We start from the raw sequence: 14,539 nt of genomic DNA on the forward strand, positions 1-14,539 counted from the left end.
AGGATAGACAAGGAGCTTTGAAAGTAAACTTGAGAGATTGGCAACATGGTAAATTTGCCAACGCGTTTCGACTTCTAAGAGTCTCATTAGGGCTGCCCTAATGACACTCTTCAATGTAGATTCTTGTATGGAAGGTGTTGTGGGGGGCTATTCCAACAAGTGCTAAGATTCTCACCAAAGGAATTACATCTGATAGGTGCTCAGGTTGCAAAGCAACAAGTGAAGATCTTACACACTTGTTCAAAGACTGCTTGCCAACTATGAAAGCAACCTCTTGCTGGCAAAATTTGCAAATGTATCTAGAAAACATGGAGGATTATGTTCTACAAGAACGATACAATCTTGAGAGGGAAGATTATTAAAAACCAAGCCCTTCTAATCTGCAAGCAACAAGCCTGGAGGACTAGGAACCATTGCATATTCAAAAATGCCTCTCAACTACTACGGGCTTTAATCAGATTATCCAAGAAAGCAAGGAAGTGATAACATCAATTGGATAAAGGAGGAGCTATGTTGAGTGAAAACAACAGTACAAGCCATCATTCTCAATTCTAGATAGCATTCGAAAGGTAGTGTGATGTTCAACAGCATCCCCAACCCCACCTACACCTGCACCCAAACTACCAACTACTACGACTTTAGGCAACTCTCGAAGACCAAGGTCATGCAAGAACACATGGAAGAGTTCATCTCCAATAAAAAACGCATGAGCTCCAAAGTATGGATCAAAGCTATCCAAATTAGCTCAAATATAATACTAGCGTGCGAATACTCATAAAACAAAGGATAGACAAGGAACTTTGAAAGTAAACTTGAGAGATTGGCAACATGGTAAATTTCCCAACGCGTTTCGGCTTCTAAGAGTCTCATTAGGGCTGCCCTAATGACACTCTTCAATGTAGATTCTTGTATGGAAGGTGTTGTGGGGGGCTATTCCAACAAGTGCTAAGATTCTCACCAAAGGAATTACATCTGATAGGTGCTCAGGTTGCAAAGCAACAAGTGAAGATCTTACACACTTGTTCAAAGACTGCTTGCCAACTATGAAAGCAACCTCTTGCTGGCAAAATTTGCAAATGTATCTAGAAAACATGGAGGATTATGTTCTACAAGAACGATACAATCTTGAGAGGGAAGATTATTAAAAACCAAGCCCTTCTAATCTACAAGCAACAAGCCTGTAGGACTAGGAACCATTGCATATTCAAAAATGCCTCTCAACTACTACGGGCTTTAATCAGATTATCCAAGAAAGCAAGGAAGTGATAACATCAATTGGATAAAGGAGGAGCTATGTTGAGTGAAAACAACAGTACAAGCCATCATTCTCAATTCTAGATAGCATTCGAAAGGTAGTGTGATGTTCAACAGCATCCCCAACCCCACCTACACCTGCACCCAAACTACCCACTACTACTACTTTAGGAAACTCTCGAAGACCAAGGTCGTGCAAGAACACATGGAAGAGTTCATCTCCAATAAAAAAACACATGAGCTCCAAAGTATGGATCCAAGCTATCCAAATTAGCTCAGATATAATACTAGCGTGCGAATACTCATAAAACAAAGGATAGACAAGGAGCTTTGAAAGTAAACTTGAGAGATTGGCAACATGGTAAATTTGCCAACGCGTTTCGACTTCTAAGAGTCTCATTAGGGCTGCCCTAATGTCACTCTTCAATGTAGATTCTTGTATGGAAGGTGTTGTGGGGGGCTATTCCAACAAGTGCTAAGATTCTCACCAAAGGAATTACATCTGATAGGTGCTCAGGTTGCAAAGCACCAAGTGAAGATCTTACACACTTGTTCAAAGACTGCTTGCCAACTATGAAAGCAACCTCTTGCTGGCAAAATTTGCAAATGTATCTAGAAAACATGGAGGATTATGTTCTACAAGAACGATACAATCTTGAGAGGGAAGATTATTAAAAACCAAGCCCTTCTAATCTGCAAGCAACAAGCCTGGAGGACTAGGAACCATTGCATATTCAAAAATGCCTCTCAACTACTACGAGCTTCAATCAGATTATCCAAGAAAGCAAGGAAGTGATAACATCAATTGGATAAAGGAGGAGCTATGTTGAGTGAAAACAACAGTACAAGCCATCATTCTCAATTCTAGATAGCATTCGAAAGGTAGTGTGATGTTCAACAGCATCCCCAACCCCACCTACACCTGCACCCAAACTACCCACTACTACTACTTTAAGCAACTCTCGAAGACCAAGGTCGTGCAAGAACACATGGAAGAGTTCATCTCCAATAAAAATCACATGAGATCCAAAGTATGGATCTAAGCTATCCAAATTAGCTCAGGTTCACTGCCCTCTAACCTTCCAATGTAAGTATCTTCATAACTCTCTTTTTTTTTGTAATTGATAGCCATAGGTCATTGAGTCGTGTCATACATGCACCCTTGTCCCCTGCCTTTGTGTGCACCACCCCAAGAGTGTTGTCCACTCCACACCTTTGTGGAAGTTGCCATATTATAGAAGGTTTTGTAAGGTCTCTTATCTATGGCCCTGTCTATGTAACGTTGGATCACAAAGATGACTAAGATCTTAGGCAATGAGGGTTGTCAATGATTCAGTACGAGCTAGGCGAAAGTTTTCTCTATGCCAATCGCAAATGATTCAAGAATGGTGTTACGTTGCTTGCAGGATCAATGCATGGATGGAACACCAAAAGAGTCTAATGGAAATTCCAATGACGAGATCTATATGCATGCACAAAAATGCATAATAAACCTTATACTATGCGTGAATAGAGTACTAAATGGTTATTTATAAAGTAGGAGTTTGCATATATGACCTATCTCTATATCTATTTGCTATTCACCAAGGGCATAGTGTGATTGCCCCATGCATCTACATGTGAGAAATCTTCCCAAAACAAAACAAAAAATAACTTAAGCAAATTATTTAAAAAGTCCAAACAAAATTAAAGAAGACTTAAAATTAAGGTTGTCCATAGATCGAGCCCGTTGGACTTTAAGGACAATAAACAAAGAAAAGAATAGAAAATGAAGGGGGAAGAAAAAGAAGCCGTGGCTACTAACACAAAGCAACCAAAAGTTAAGAGGACATTCTTGCAATCATGGCCATGCCTCATGCCAAGTCCCATGCCCAAAAAGGTAAATCAAGGCTTCCCAAGATTCATTATTTCCCTTTTTGATCGACACTTGGCATTTAGTTTGCAGTCTCATAGGTGGGCAACTTTATCCATAGCATAGGTTATGAGCCTTAGCAAATTGTTGTGTGTGTGTGTGTGTGTGGCATACTTACAGCACCCAAGACTTGGAGTGTGCAAAGTAGAGACAAAGGCAAGGGAGCATTTTACATGTAGATGCCCAACACACTATGAGATCAAAGCAAGAAATCATTGCCTCTTCAAAGAGGGCTTTGGAAGGGTGTTCAATTGCATCATGGAATTTGAGGATCAACAATGCCTTGGCCTCTTCCTAATAGAGATGCATGAGAACTAGGACAAACTTATAGCTAGCATGGAGAAGTACTCTTGATTGAATCAAATAAGACAGAGATAGTAGACAATGAGGACAATCGATCTCATGGAACCATGGCCAATGAGAATGAGGCATACTCAAGATTTGACCTTGATAGGAGCACTAGAGGCCTGGGCTAGATGGAGACTATGCTTGCCTAGCCCACGAGATGATCATAGGACCCTCCGACTAGTAGCAAGAGGAGAGGCGTCATTAACCCCTTTCTTAGTTTTACTCAGAGCATGCCATCTCACCCTCCTTTACGCAAATTATCATTGGGAGAGTAGTTTCTTCAATGGAGATCATATTACACCTATCGCATGCTAGGGTTAGAATGCATTTTGGGAGCCCCTACATATCCACTTTCAACCATGTACATCAAAGTTTAGTCAATATGAGTGTACCAACTTCTCTTTTGAATTCATGCATGATCCTACGCGTGCATGGACAACATTGTTTATTGTGTCTCATAGGCCTACATAGCATTTCACAAATGTTAAAAAAACAATACTTCTACCTCTCTCTCTCTCTCTCTCACACACGCACACATATCTCCCCTAGCCGCAAACACCAACAAAAGCATAGCCCCGGTGTGAGCATGCCATTTAGTCTAGTCACATCAACGCCATGTCATCCTTAAGATCATAATCTTGGAAAGGTGAAGCTTCCAAGTCAATGAAAGAAAGGGATGACTTCTCTTTGCCCTAAAATTCTATTTACCCTCGATAGCTATCTTGTTACTACATTTTTCCTAGATACCACATATCAAAACTTCCATAGTTGGGTGCTTAACTTTTAACAAAAACTACTCCGATAATAGCTAAATAATGTAGATGATTTCTACAATTTTTTGTTTTCGTGAATGATTCAAAGCAAAAGTGGGTTGTAGCTTTTGTCCACAACTCTTACACATCAAATTTATCATAGACAAGGAAGCACAAATTGCAGTGCTTCAATTGATAATAGAAAGAGGTTTAAGGGTACAAAGACCATACCACAATTCCTCCATTGAAGTAGTGAACATATGTTGTTGGCGATTCAACGGAATCAATAGTGTGCAATGTACCACTAATTAATGGAAAAGATTGAAACCCAATTAGCTCCGATGGAAAGTCGCATTCTTCTCAAGAGCCTAATCTACCATTCTTCTCAAGAGCCTAATGTACCATTCCACTTAGCTTGGGCTATTAAAGGTGGGTAGGGAGGAAAGTTGGACCTGGCAAGCAAAAACTAACATTGAAAAAGTCAACAAAAATAGCACTACTTGATCTACACCTACAATACTATCTTAATTGACCAAGCTTAGTGTAGTAAATCGACGTGTGTTGTGAAAGAATGGACAGCATTAGTGCAACCATGGTGATACTCCACTAGACATACAATAGATTTTTGCTACATAACCTCTTTTGCATCAATCAAATTAAGAAAATGCATCAGTGTGGCAAGAATCAAATGCTAAGTATAAATTGTGCACACTCTAGAGAGACCAATTCTAATGACTAAGGGTTTGCAAACAACCTCTTGCAAGCTTCATAATTTTGATCCATAGCTCATAATTTGACACTTGTTGAACTCATTAGACTTTAGTCATTAGAATTTCAAGAAATATGACCATAACAAGAAATGGCTTCCTATGTCTTGTATACCCATTAGCCATTTCCTATGGCTTCCTATTACCTCAGTATGAGTTGTCTCAATAAAAGATGAGTTAATGGGCTTATAGATATGGTGCTATGTTCTTTAATCTTAAGTCAACTTGAATTCTCTTAATGAATGATGAGTCTAGTTCACACTAATTCCTCCAAGGAGTCCCTTGCAATGGTGCATATGATTCATTCAAAATGTCATCAAATTTAAAACCTCTTCAATTCCATTTTAGCTAGTTCTATTACTGTCTGCATCTCTTTTATTGGTGGCTAATCAAATTTTTCCCTCGTTTTTTGCATAAGAACAGTCTGTACTATATAATTGTACTTTCAAAACTTCACTAGTTAACTTTGGTGTGATGTTAAAGTTCGAGTGGCATCAACTTGGAACCCCAATCCAATACTTGTAAGCGCTTCTTTTTCAAACTTGGCTTCAAAGTGAATGACATTAAGCATGCTCAAGTGAAATTACGCCAAGTGGCAATGCTCACGAGCACTACTACCAATGCACCAAACCTTATAATTGTGCTTTAGTTTGAAAAGTGGCTTTATTTTCACAAATTACCCTTGTTCAATACAATAACCGTGGCATATCTATTAGATTTCATTCTAGGCTTGTTTAGCCAACAATGCCAAGCCCAATTTTGAAACAGTTCTAAATGCATACATCTCTTTATTAACTGGCCTATTCTTTTTCTAATATTGTACAAGTCTATTTGCAAAATTGTGTACATACTGTGACCATGTTGGCCACCATTTCAAAAACTTGTTGAAATATTTACTCTGTAGTTTCACCCAAATAAGTAATTGTCCTCCAATGCAGTGGTGTGCTTCCTAGAAGACTACCTTTGTTTTCCTCTAAAAATGCCATATTGTACTTGAGCAGGCAGCTTAAGTAACCACTATGGTATTTTCCTTGTCAAATGAACCACACATTGGGTGGTAGTTCACTATCCTAAATAATTGCAATTTGCAACCTTGCTATTACATGGTCTTTTTCTTATTTTAAATGCCTTGATAAATATAATTGAAGGTGATTTGCAAGACATCAAAATTATGATGCATACTCGCAGACGAAAACCTCAAAGGTGTCTCAACCCAAGCTCTATCACACCCCTCAAAACGGATGCAACACCCATGTTAGACTCAATGGCCTACTAACCAATCTAAATGTTCAAAAGCTGAGACCCGTCTAAGCATGCTTTAAAGCTGTAATAGCGAAATAGCAAAATAAATAATGCAAAGGATGCAATAGAATCTACTGCTATTGCTATTGCTATTGCTAAAACTTGACACAAGTGGAAATGTACCTTAAATTCACCAACAATGTTTAACCCATCAATTAAAAGTGGGCCTCCACTACTTTTTCATCTCTCTCTCTCTCTCTCTCCGCGCCCGCCCCCCCCCCCCCCCCCCCCCCCCCCCCCCCCCCCCCCCCGCCAATCAGTTGGAAATCCTTCTACCTGTGAAACTTAAGTCACTCTATCTAGGCCTCTTGAACAAAGCATTGGATTTCAATAATCAGAACCTTCAACTAAGAAATTACAACACATTATGTGAGTGCCTCAATTTTACTGATCTACTAAAGCCCTTCAAAAAATTCAGAATACACGAGCACCGAGGCAAAGAGATAAGAGGAGAGAGCTTGAGCTGTTGAAAGCACACACACAAGCACCCATGCACGCACACACACAACCAAGAGAGCACACAACAAAGATGGAGGCTCCCTACTAACTTTCCTTTAAGTTGAACTATCAAACCTTAAGGAAATAGACACTGGACTGGTATTCATCCCACAACTTGGAGACAAACCCTTCTTTATGTAAGAGCCATCAAATAACGACCTCTCATTCACTAACAAAGAGAGTTGTGGACATATCATTTCAATTTCAATGATTCTTAGAACTCAGACAATTAGTCAAGCACTTCAAAATGTCAAAGCAACCTCAAGACCTGAATGTACAGAAAAGCAATCCTAAACCATGACCAACAAGCTCAAGACTACTCAAAACTCGCCACCACACATCATTCAAAGCATAAAGCACTCATCATGTTAAATCATTGAGCCCAGACAAACGGGCATTCACTCAAAAACTCCCATTATGCATGCAGCATCATTCAAAGGAAAAACTTTCTTTACGGTAAACAAAAATCTAGCTTTCAAAAAGAATGTGTTCAAAAAGCACACATTCTGAGTATGCTCATGCTTCCTACACCACAAACTTAATTGCCCCCAACCTCCTTGTATGAACAGCCAAAAGTTCAATAACATGCCACACAAACATAGCCACGGAGATGGGCTTGGTAACATCAGTATCACCTCTATATTTTCTGCAATATTGTCTGTGCAACTTCTCTTTTATCCACAAAGAGAGGGAGAGCGCATGGAACCAAGGCAATAAGGAAGCGAAAGAAAAATATTTTTCATTTTCATGTACATGTGTGTGTAGTTTTTTAGGTGGGGGGGGGGGGGGGGGGGGGGGGGGGTTGTAAACAGCAATAAAAATCAGATTGAAAACATAACCCCAGTCAGATGCAATTTGAGGTCATACAAGACGTACGCGCTCTCCATGACAAACATACAGGTAATTCAGCAACTCGCACTGATTTTTGTTTGCATGCAAAATCCCCTCCTCTCAGCCCCTACTCCCCCATAGAAGCCTATGTAGACCAATACATGTACATAAATATGTGATATGTGTGCACACATACTTTGCACACCTTCATTGTGGTTATGTGTATACATAAACAATATTTTCACATACATACTTTAACACGTCTATACATCTGTGTGTGTGCATAAATGTTTGTGAGTGTGCATACGGTGTGTGTGTGCGCGCGCGCATGCACGTGTGCGTGTTTTAGTTTTTTCTGATAAAGAGTGCATGCCAAGGCATGCATGCCAAGGCATGCGTGCATGTATGCATGCATGCCTCTCTGTGAATGTGTGCATGTGTGTCCGTGTGTCGCATTGGTTTCTGTGGAGAGAGTCACCCTTGCCCCTTTTAGGTATTGTTGCAAAAGATAAAAGATCAGAAAAATGGAAGTAACCCTCCAGGATACCTGTATTTTGTTCTATACAGATCATCTATTGATTAAGGTGGCAGCAAATATTATCACACAAAAATCGTGACAATGCTACCTGGAATACAATATGGGTTTCTTTTCTTTTTAGACATGCAATGTTTGTACAAAAGCTACAATTAAATCAGCTAAAATTACCTTGGTTCCAGACTTCCTTGCGCGATTTTCCTGCTCTAAAGTAAGCAAAGAACACATGCTAACGAGCATTTACTCCACTGGCATCCCTGTACTGCTTTAACATGACTTTGCGATATTCTGTAGCATGACATATTCACAAAACAATTCTTACACACATTAAAACATTAATACACTGATATTGACAAAACCATTTTCAACAAATATAGACAAAATTTTCTGTAAAACCTAACAAGAAAATGACAACATCAACTGTAAAGTATGGCAAACCTTCTTGGTTAACCCACAGAGCCGCAGCATAACTATTCAAGGGGCTGTCGTTATTGGGCTCTGCATCATGATAAAGAATTGATCAGTGCAGTGGTTTGAAACGTCTCAATTCAGATGAAGACCGACATTTTATGACCGAAACAGGGTGATCAGGTGAAACTAGCCTAGTCTGCAGGCAAAAAAGGGTTTGTATCATGATAAAGATCTGATTAGCGGAATGAGTTAGCAAGCACAAAGTCATCTGAGATGTCGACGGGATTGTAACCTAGTGGTTAAGGTGAATGTGCGGGGGCATAGACACCCAGGTTCAATACCCAGTGGCATCTTTCAAATTTCAGATATACCTCCAAAAAAAACAAACCTTCAAGAAATAGATGAAAGATGCCCACCTCCTAGAAGACTTTGGATTGACAACAAGATGGTTCTCACATCATAGGCAGAGGACCATTTGTCCTGCAAGAGAGACGTCAAAAAAAGAAAGACCATAGCAGCTGGAGTAAGAAACCGTTATCTAAGCAACAGCACTGACTTGGATAAAAGCTTATGAAAGCAAAAGCATACCTGCAGTATGTCTAGGCATATGTTGCCATATTGATCTACATTTGGATGAAAGCATGGCGTGTCAAATTTCACAGTGGGTGACTTGAAAGGATATTCAGTTGGGAATCTTAGTGATAACTTATAGGACAAACCATCGTACACAGTTCCTGCACTGCCTTTGATGGTGCCAATCCAAGAGAAGATATTGTCCCCCTCGGGGAAAGCTGAAACCCCCGGATCACCACATGTCTGCAAACTCATGATCCATACAATAAGCATTTAATCAACACCTCTCCAAAGGGGGCGCAAAACACAAATGGGATGAGACTATCACATGTTCTCACCATCAAAGCCATGAGCTCCGATTGCAACCTGCAAAGGTTAAAGTGCTAGAGTTATTCAGGTATGTTTCTGAGCACGCGTAACATTTGGTCATCATGAATGACAATTTCCACAAACACCATCTTCTAGTATCTACATAACCAGCGACCTTGCAGAGGTGTACTAATCTGTGGTGAAGAATGCATAAAAGTCAAAACTTGACACTTCGGTTGCAAAGCTCAACCCATTCTTGAACCCATATCAACGGCACAACCTCATTCTCATTATTCAAAAAGGAAGCCATCTAATGCCGCATGAAATGACATGAGCTTGGATCGCAACCTCTCTCTTGCAGAGTGTACTTATCTGTAGTCAAGAATGCGTAAACTTGACACTTCATTTGCAAAGCTCAATCCATGATTGAACCCATATCAATGGCACAACCTCGTTCTCATTATTCAAAAAGCAAGCCATCTAATAACCCATGAAATGAGAAGCCAATCTTTGATCCTGTTATAGCCCATGCTACACACTTGAATCGAGTATAAAACTTGCACCCATCATGGGACAAACACGTTTCTGACAGAGAAATTGGTTGTGCAAGAGAGGGATACATTCATCAAATGTGGACAGCTATTAAACTTCAGACCGCAAAATCCTCCAAATGAGACAAGGCCCACCTTTGTTTCTGGCAATCCAACCCTAAACGGTGCCATAAAGCATGAACCTTTGCACAATGGCAGCACCCTCAACCGCTCCTCTCTCAAAGGCGAGGTAGAAAACACTGGCTGCAGAGAAAAGAAGCCTTACCTGCGGGCAACTGAATGGGTTTCCACTGGATTGGACATGGGTGTGGACTGCTTGGACGAAGCATCGATGGCAGGGTTCCCTTGCTGGCCTCGAGGGTTGGGTTGCACGCCTCCATCAAAGCTCATCTCCTCCCCCTTTCTCTGCACAAAGCGTGCACTCGCACCGAGGTACGGCTATGGCAGTGATGCCAGGAGCCCTATTGGGAAGAATAGCTATTAGCACTCCAGAAACAGAGAGTTCTCTGTTGGAAGCTCCCTACGCTTCACTCTGACGAAGGCGCAGGTCCTAAAATAATGAGGGAAATTCGAAAGCTTTGACAGTTTTCGGCTATGGCAGAAGCTTTTTGCTTCTACGCCCGCTACGGCGCAGTCCAAAAGCTGATCTGTCTTACCTCTCTGTCATTTTGCGTAAAAAATGAATGGGGTGTGACTTTTCAAACAGAAGTCTCCTCTACCAAGAGTCCACACTTACCGTGTAAAAAAATGTTGGGAAGAAAGAGATACGCCAAATTTTGGCCCAAGACATCGAGGGAATTCCTAGGTCCGAGGCACAAGGTGTCAAATATGTATAGATGTATGCAGGAACGTTATACAAATGTAGGTCACTTCCATTTCACTATCGTTGAACTGAACTGACACAAATCGTTTTGCTATATATTGGGTGAACATTATTGAGCCGTTCTGATTCAGAACCAATGGATCGCACTGATGTTCTTAATACTATCCACTCACAATTGTGAGTTTTGCAAAGAAAATGAAATGTAGGTCACTTGGCTGGGCCTTGTGATGTAACCCCAAGGTAGAGGGTTAGAGGCTCATGGGCTATGCTCAATGGGTGTCATCAGCTTCTCCATTACAACTGTCCTTATTCAAAATTTTGGCTGAATACTTATGTTGAAAATATGATATTGTAAGTTTGCAAAATGTTAAAAAGTAAGAAATTCATCTTTTTGGTCAAGTAAAAGTACCTTTTTTCAAGTTTTACTAGGGTAGAGGAGCCAATTTAGAGGCACCGAACTTGGGCGACCAATTCCTACCCATCTACTGCACCATTTCGATCGCAAAGAGGTGCAGATGGTAGATCTGTGCAACACCTCTTACCAGCAAAAATCTGAGCACGAACAACACTTCGACGACGAAGCACGATGCAAATTTCGAAACTCTGTGTAAAAGAAATAGGTACCACTTAGAAGACTAGTGAGGGGGGTTTGCCAGCGAGGTTTGAACTGCAGATCCGAGGGCGACGATTTTGCCACAAGTAAGATAACCACGCAAGCACTGAACACTGCTTGTCTCAGAACTGGCTCAAAACAGTATATTTTAAAGGGGGGGGGATGGGTGTCTGCATTGGGGGCCGTCTTTTTACTGGCTCCCTGACCCTAGCTACGACATTTGTCTTTTGAAGCCCATTTAAGGGCGGCAAAGGTGTCTAGCAGCTCAACCTTAGGCTTTAATTTTCCAACTTTTAGAGAGAGAGAGAGAGAGAGAGAGAGAGAGAGAGAGAGAGAGAGAGATTGTATTATCGTCCACGAAGGTCAAATATGACCCATGGGACCAAAAACAGACATTACAACGGTTGTGCCTTAAGTAGGAGATGACGATACATATCAGTGGGACTGAGGGTCCATTGGAAAAATGAAAAAGAAAAGGGGGGAAGACAAAAACCTAGGAGGGGTCAGCTGTGGGGAGAGCCGATTTGGGATTTTGAAACTCCTGGATGATGGATTTACCACTTCGGTAGACTAGCCATTTACCTTCTTGTTTGCGGGCTTCGTGTACCTTCTTGAGCTCTTCACTTTTGCTTTTGAGTTGCAGCGGAGAGAGTTCTTCTGCAATCCAAAACTTTGTGTCTTTGAGAAGACGTGATTGTTGGAGAAGCTTGAGCCGACCTTCCCTACTTTCGAAGTCAAGGACGGCATGCCCACGTGGTATAGGCTTGTCAGGGCCTCTCGAGGTGATACAACCTATTGCGTTGTAGTCGAGCTTGATCGGCTTGAGAGTTTCGTTGACGAAATTGATGCGCTCCGAAAAGTCATTCTTGATCGTTTCCCATGCTTGAGGTACCCCACCAATGCGGATCTTGAGGGTATTCTCTTCTTGAAGTCATTGTTCTTGGAACTCTACTATCACACATGTTTTGACCTTCGCAAGTGTTTCCGAGTGGGTTTCATTGGCCTTGGCTTCTGCTTCTTTCACTTTGTTGGTGGCAAGATCGACCATGGAATCAAATCGTGCCTCAAGCTTTCTAAGGCGAGCTTTGAGGTCGTGATTCTCTTACTCGATCGAGATCAACTTGGAGGCGCTCGATTCGATCGGATTTGCTCGGGGCTGCTAAAACGGCAGTAAAACTCGGTCGGGTTTCGTCTTCGGGGTATCTTTGGTCGTCATGTTTCCTATGGGAAACTCCTTCTTGTCGAGTGTCCACACAAAAACCGAAGCTGTGAACTGTTGCTTTTGTGGGAGAACCTTTGTTATCGGCAGGGGCCAATTGACTGTGAGAAACCCTTATTTTTGTGGCTTGTGAACGAGGCCTTAGGTTTTGACATTGGCAGGAGGCGGTTGAGCTACCGACAGGAGCCGATGGGCTGACCGCACAGGAGTAGGCTAAGCAGCCGGCGCAGGGTCAGGAGGCACTTGAGCTGCCGACAGGATCCGATGGGCCAACCGCACAGGAGGCGACTGAGCAGCCGATAACAGAGCCCACTAAGGAGCCGACCCACAGAGCCGACGGGCGAACTTGGGGCAGGCGTTTTTGAGGCGAGTAGCGACGGGACCGACAATGTTTCCAGTTGAGCAGTGAGAGAGGGGGTTGAAAGGCGGGGGATCGAGAGCTCGAGAGGGCAGGGTTGAACTCTAACGCCCCCCCCACAGGGCTTCCCTTTACCTAGGGGGGGACTGTCGAGGCGTAGAAGATAGGAGAGAGCTAGGGCACACGGAAGGAAGAGAGAAGAGGGGAGAGAAAGAAGAAGAAGAAGATATTTTTTAACGGCATAATAACTACCCAAGAGACCTCAAAGATTTGTTTGAAGAGACTTGAACTCGAGGCCTACTACTCAAAAGAGAAATGGCGGTCACACAAGGCATAGTTTTGAGTTACTTTTTTTAATGAATAGTTTTAACTTAATTTTTTTTAATAACTATGCCTCCATCATGGTCATGCGATAAGAAGCACAAGGAATAGTAGAACTGCATGTGGAGCTCTGCAACTATGCCGGCTTCAGCATAGTCACACAAGTAAAGAAGCATAAAAATCTTCAAATTTTTGCAACATTTACACCAAGGTGTTCCTACTAGTGACATGGCTAGTTGGGATTGAGTGGTGCCATGGTCCCTAGTATATAGTTGGGCCCCAATTTGTAGTCTCTCTCTCTCTCTGTCTGCTAAATGCCACCACAATGATCACCAACCACGCATCCTACATGTGCTCAAATCTCTGCAAAGAAGGTTTCCCATGACCATGCCAAAGGCCATAGTTATATATTCATAATTGAGGAGGGCCTCAATTTGCATAGGTATCTATTACAGATAACTATGGTCCTGTGACCACTACCTAAGGAATTGTTGTACACAACGATGATGCAAATGTATAAAGCACACATAGAGATGGCAGATACATGCAAAGAGAAAAAGGTAGAGAAGATTATGTGCAAAAATTTGATCCAATCTACCCCCATACATGAGTCAGCTCCTCCCTAGTACATGTGTTTGAATATATTGGTTAAACTCGACTAGTGTGCCTTGATTGGATTTCAGGCAAGAGTGCTTCTGCTTCACTTTTTTTATAATATTGTCAAACCCTACAACATAGCACAAGCTTGGTCTACATATTAGCAAAGTATATATTTTCTTTTCCTTTTTTGTTTCCTACTTTCATTGTTTGAGGATCTTTGAAAGGCTCTTGCATGTTAACTCAACTTCAATTTTTACCACTATCCACCTTCAGGAGGAGAGAGAGAGAGAAGAGAGAGAGAGAGAGAGAGAGAGAGAGAGAGAGAGAGAGAGAGAGAGAGAGAGAGAGAGGGAGGGAGGGAGGAGGGAGGGAGGGAGAGAAAGAAGAGAGAGTTTTAACGTCGTAGGAAACTATCCAGAGATATATATATATATATATATATATATATATATATATATATTCATTTGCTTGTCCAAGCCGTGAAGCCTTTGAAGCTTTGAAGCTTTTGAAGATGGAATCCTTGAACATTTTGAACCCTTTTGAATCTTGGAGATTTTCTTCA

The 14,539-nt window shown here is 41.6% G+C and overlaps 1 protein-coding gene across 3 annotated transcripts; it reads right to left on the reverse strand.

The window, feature by feature from the left end:
* Window positions 1-4,320: 4,320 nt before the first annotated feature.
* Window positions 4,321-10,728, reverse strand: LOC147425772 (uncharacterized). Of its 3 annotated transcripts, none has more exons than XR_015186451.1 (7): window positions 10,309-10,728; window positions 9,522-9,549; window positions 9,199-9,426; window positions 9,027-9,090; window positions 8,638-8,697; window positions 8,371-8,487; window positions 4,321-4,718 (listed from the first exon to the last, which is right to left on the reverse strand). XR_015186451.1 is itself a non-coding variant. In XM_086500416.1 (6 exons), the coding sequence occupies exons 1-6, from the start codon at window positions 10,431-10,433 to the stop codon at window positions 8,429-8,431; spliced, it is 564 nt and encodes a 187-aa protein (XP_086356542.1). In that variant the 5' UTR covers window positions 10,434-10,727; the 3' UTR covers window positions 8,176-8,428. The 3 variants fall into 3 exon arrangements, 1 of the variants encoding a protein (XP_086356542.1); XR_015186452.1 differs by having other exon boundaries at window positions 4,321-4,732; XM_086500416.1 differs by lacking the exon at window positions 4,321-4,718 and having other exon boundaries at window positions 8,176-8,487; window positions 10,309-10,727.
* Between the last annotated feature and the right edge of the window lie 3,811 nt (window positions 10,729-14,539).

The sequence above is a fragment of the Adiantum capillus-veneris genome, chromosome 25 (assembly GCF_014529385.1).
Source record: "Adiantum capillus-veneris isolate H3 chromosome 25, ASM1452938v2, whole genome shotgun sequence".
Lineage (NCBI taxonomy): Eukaryota > Viridiplantae > Streptophyta > Polypodiopsida > Polypodiales > Pteridaceae > Adiantum > Adiantum capillus-veneris.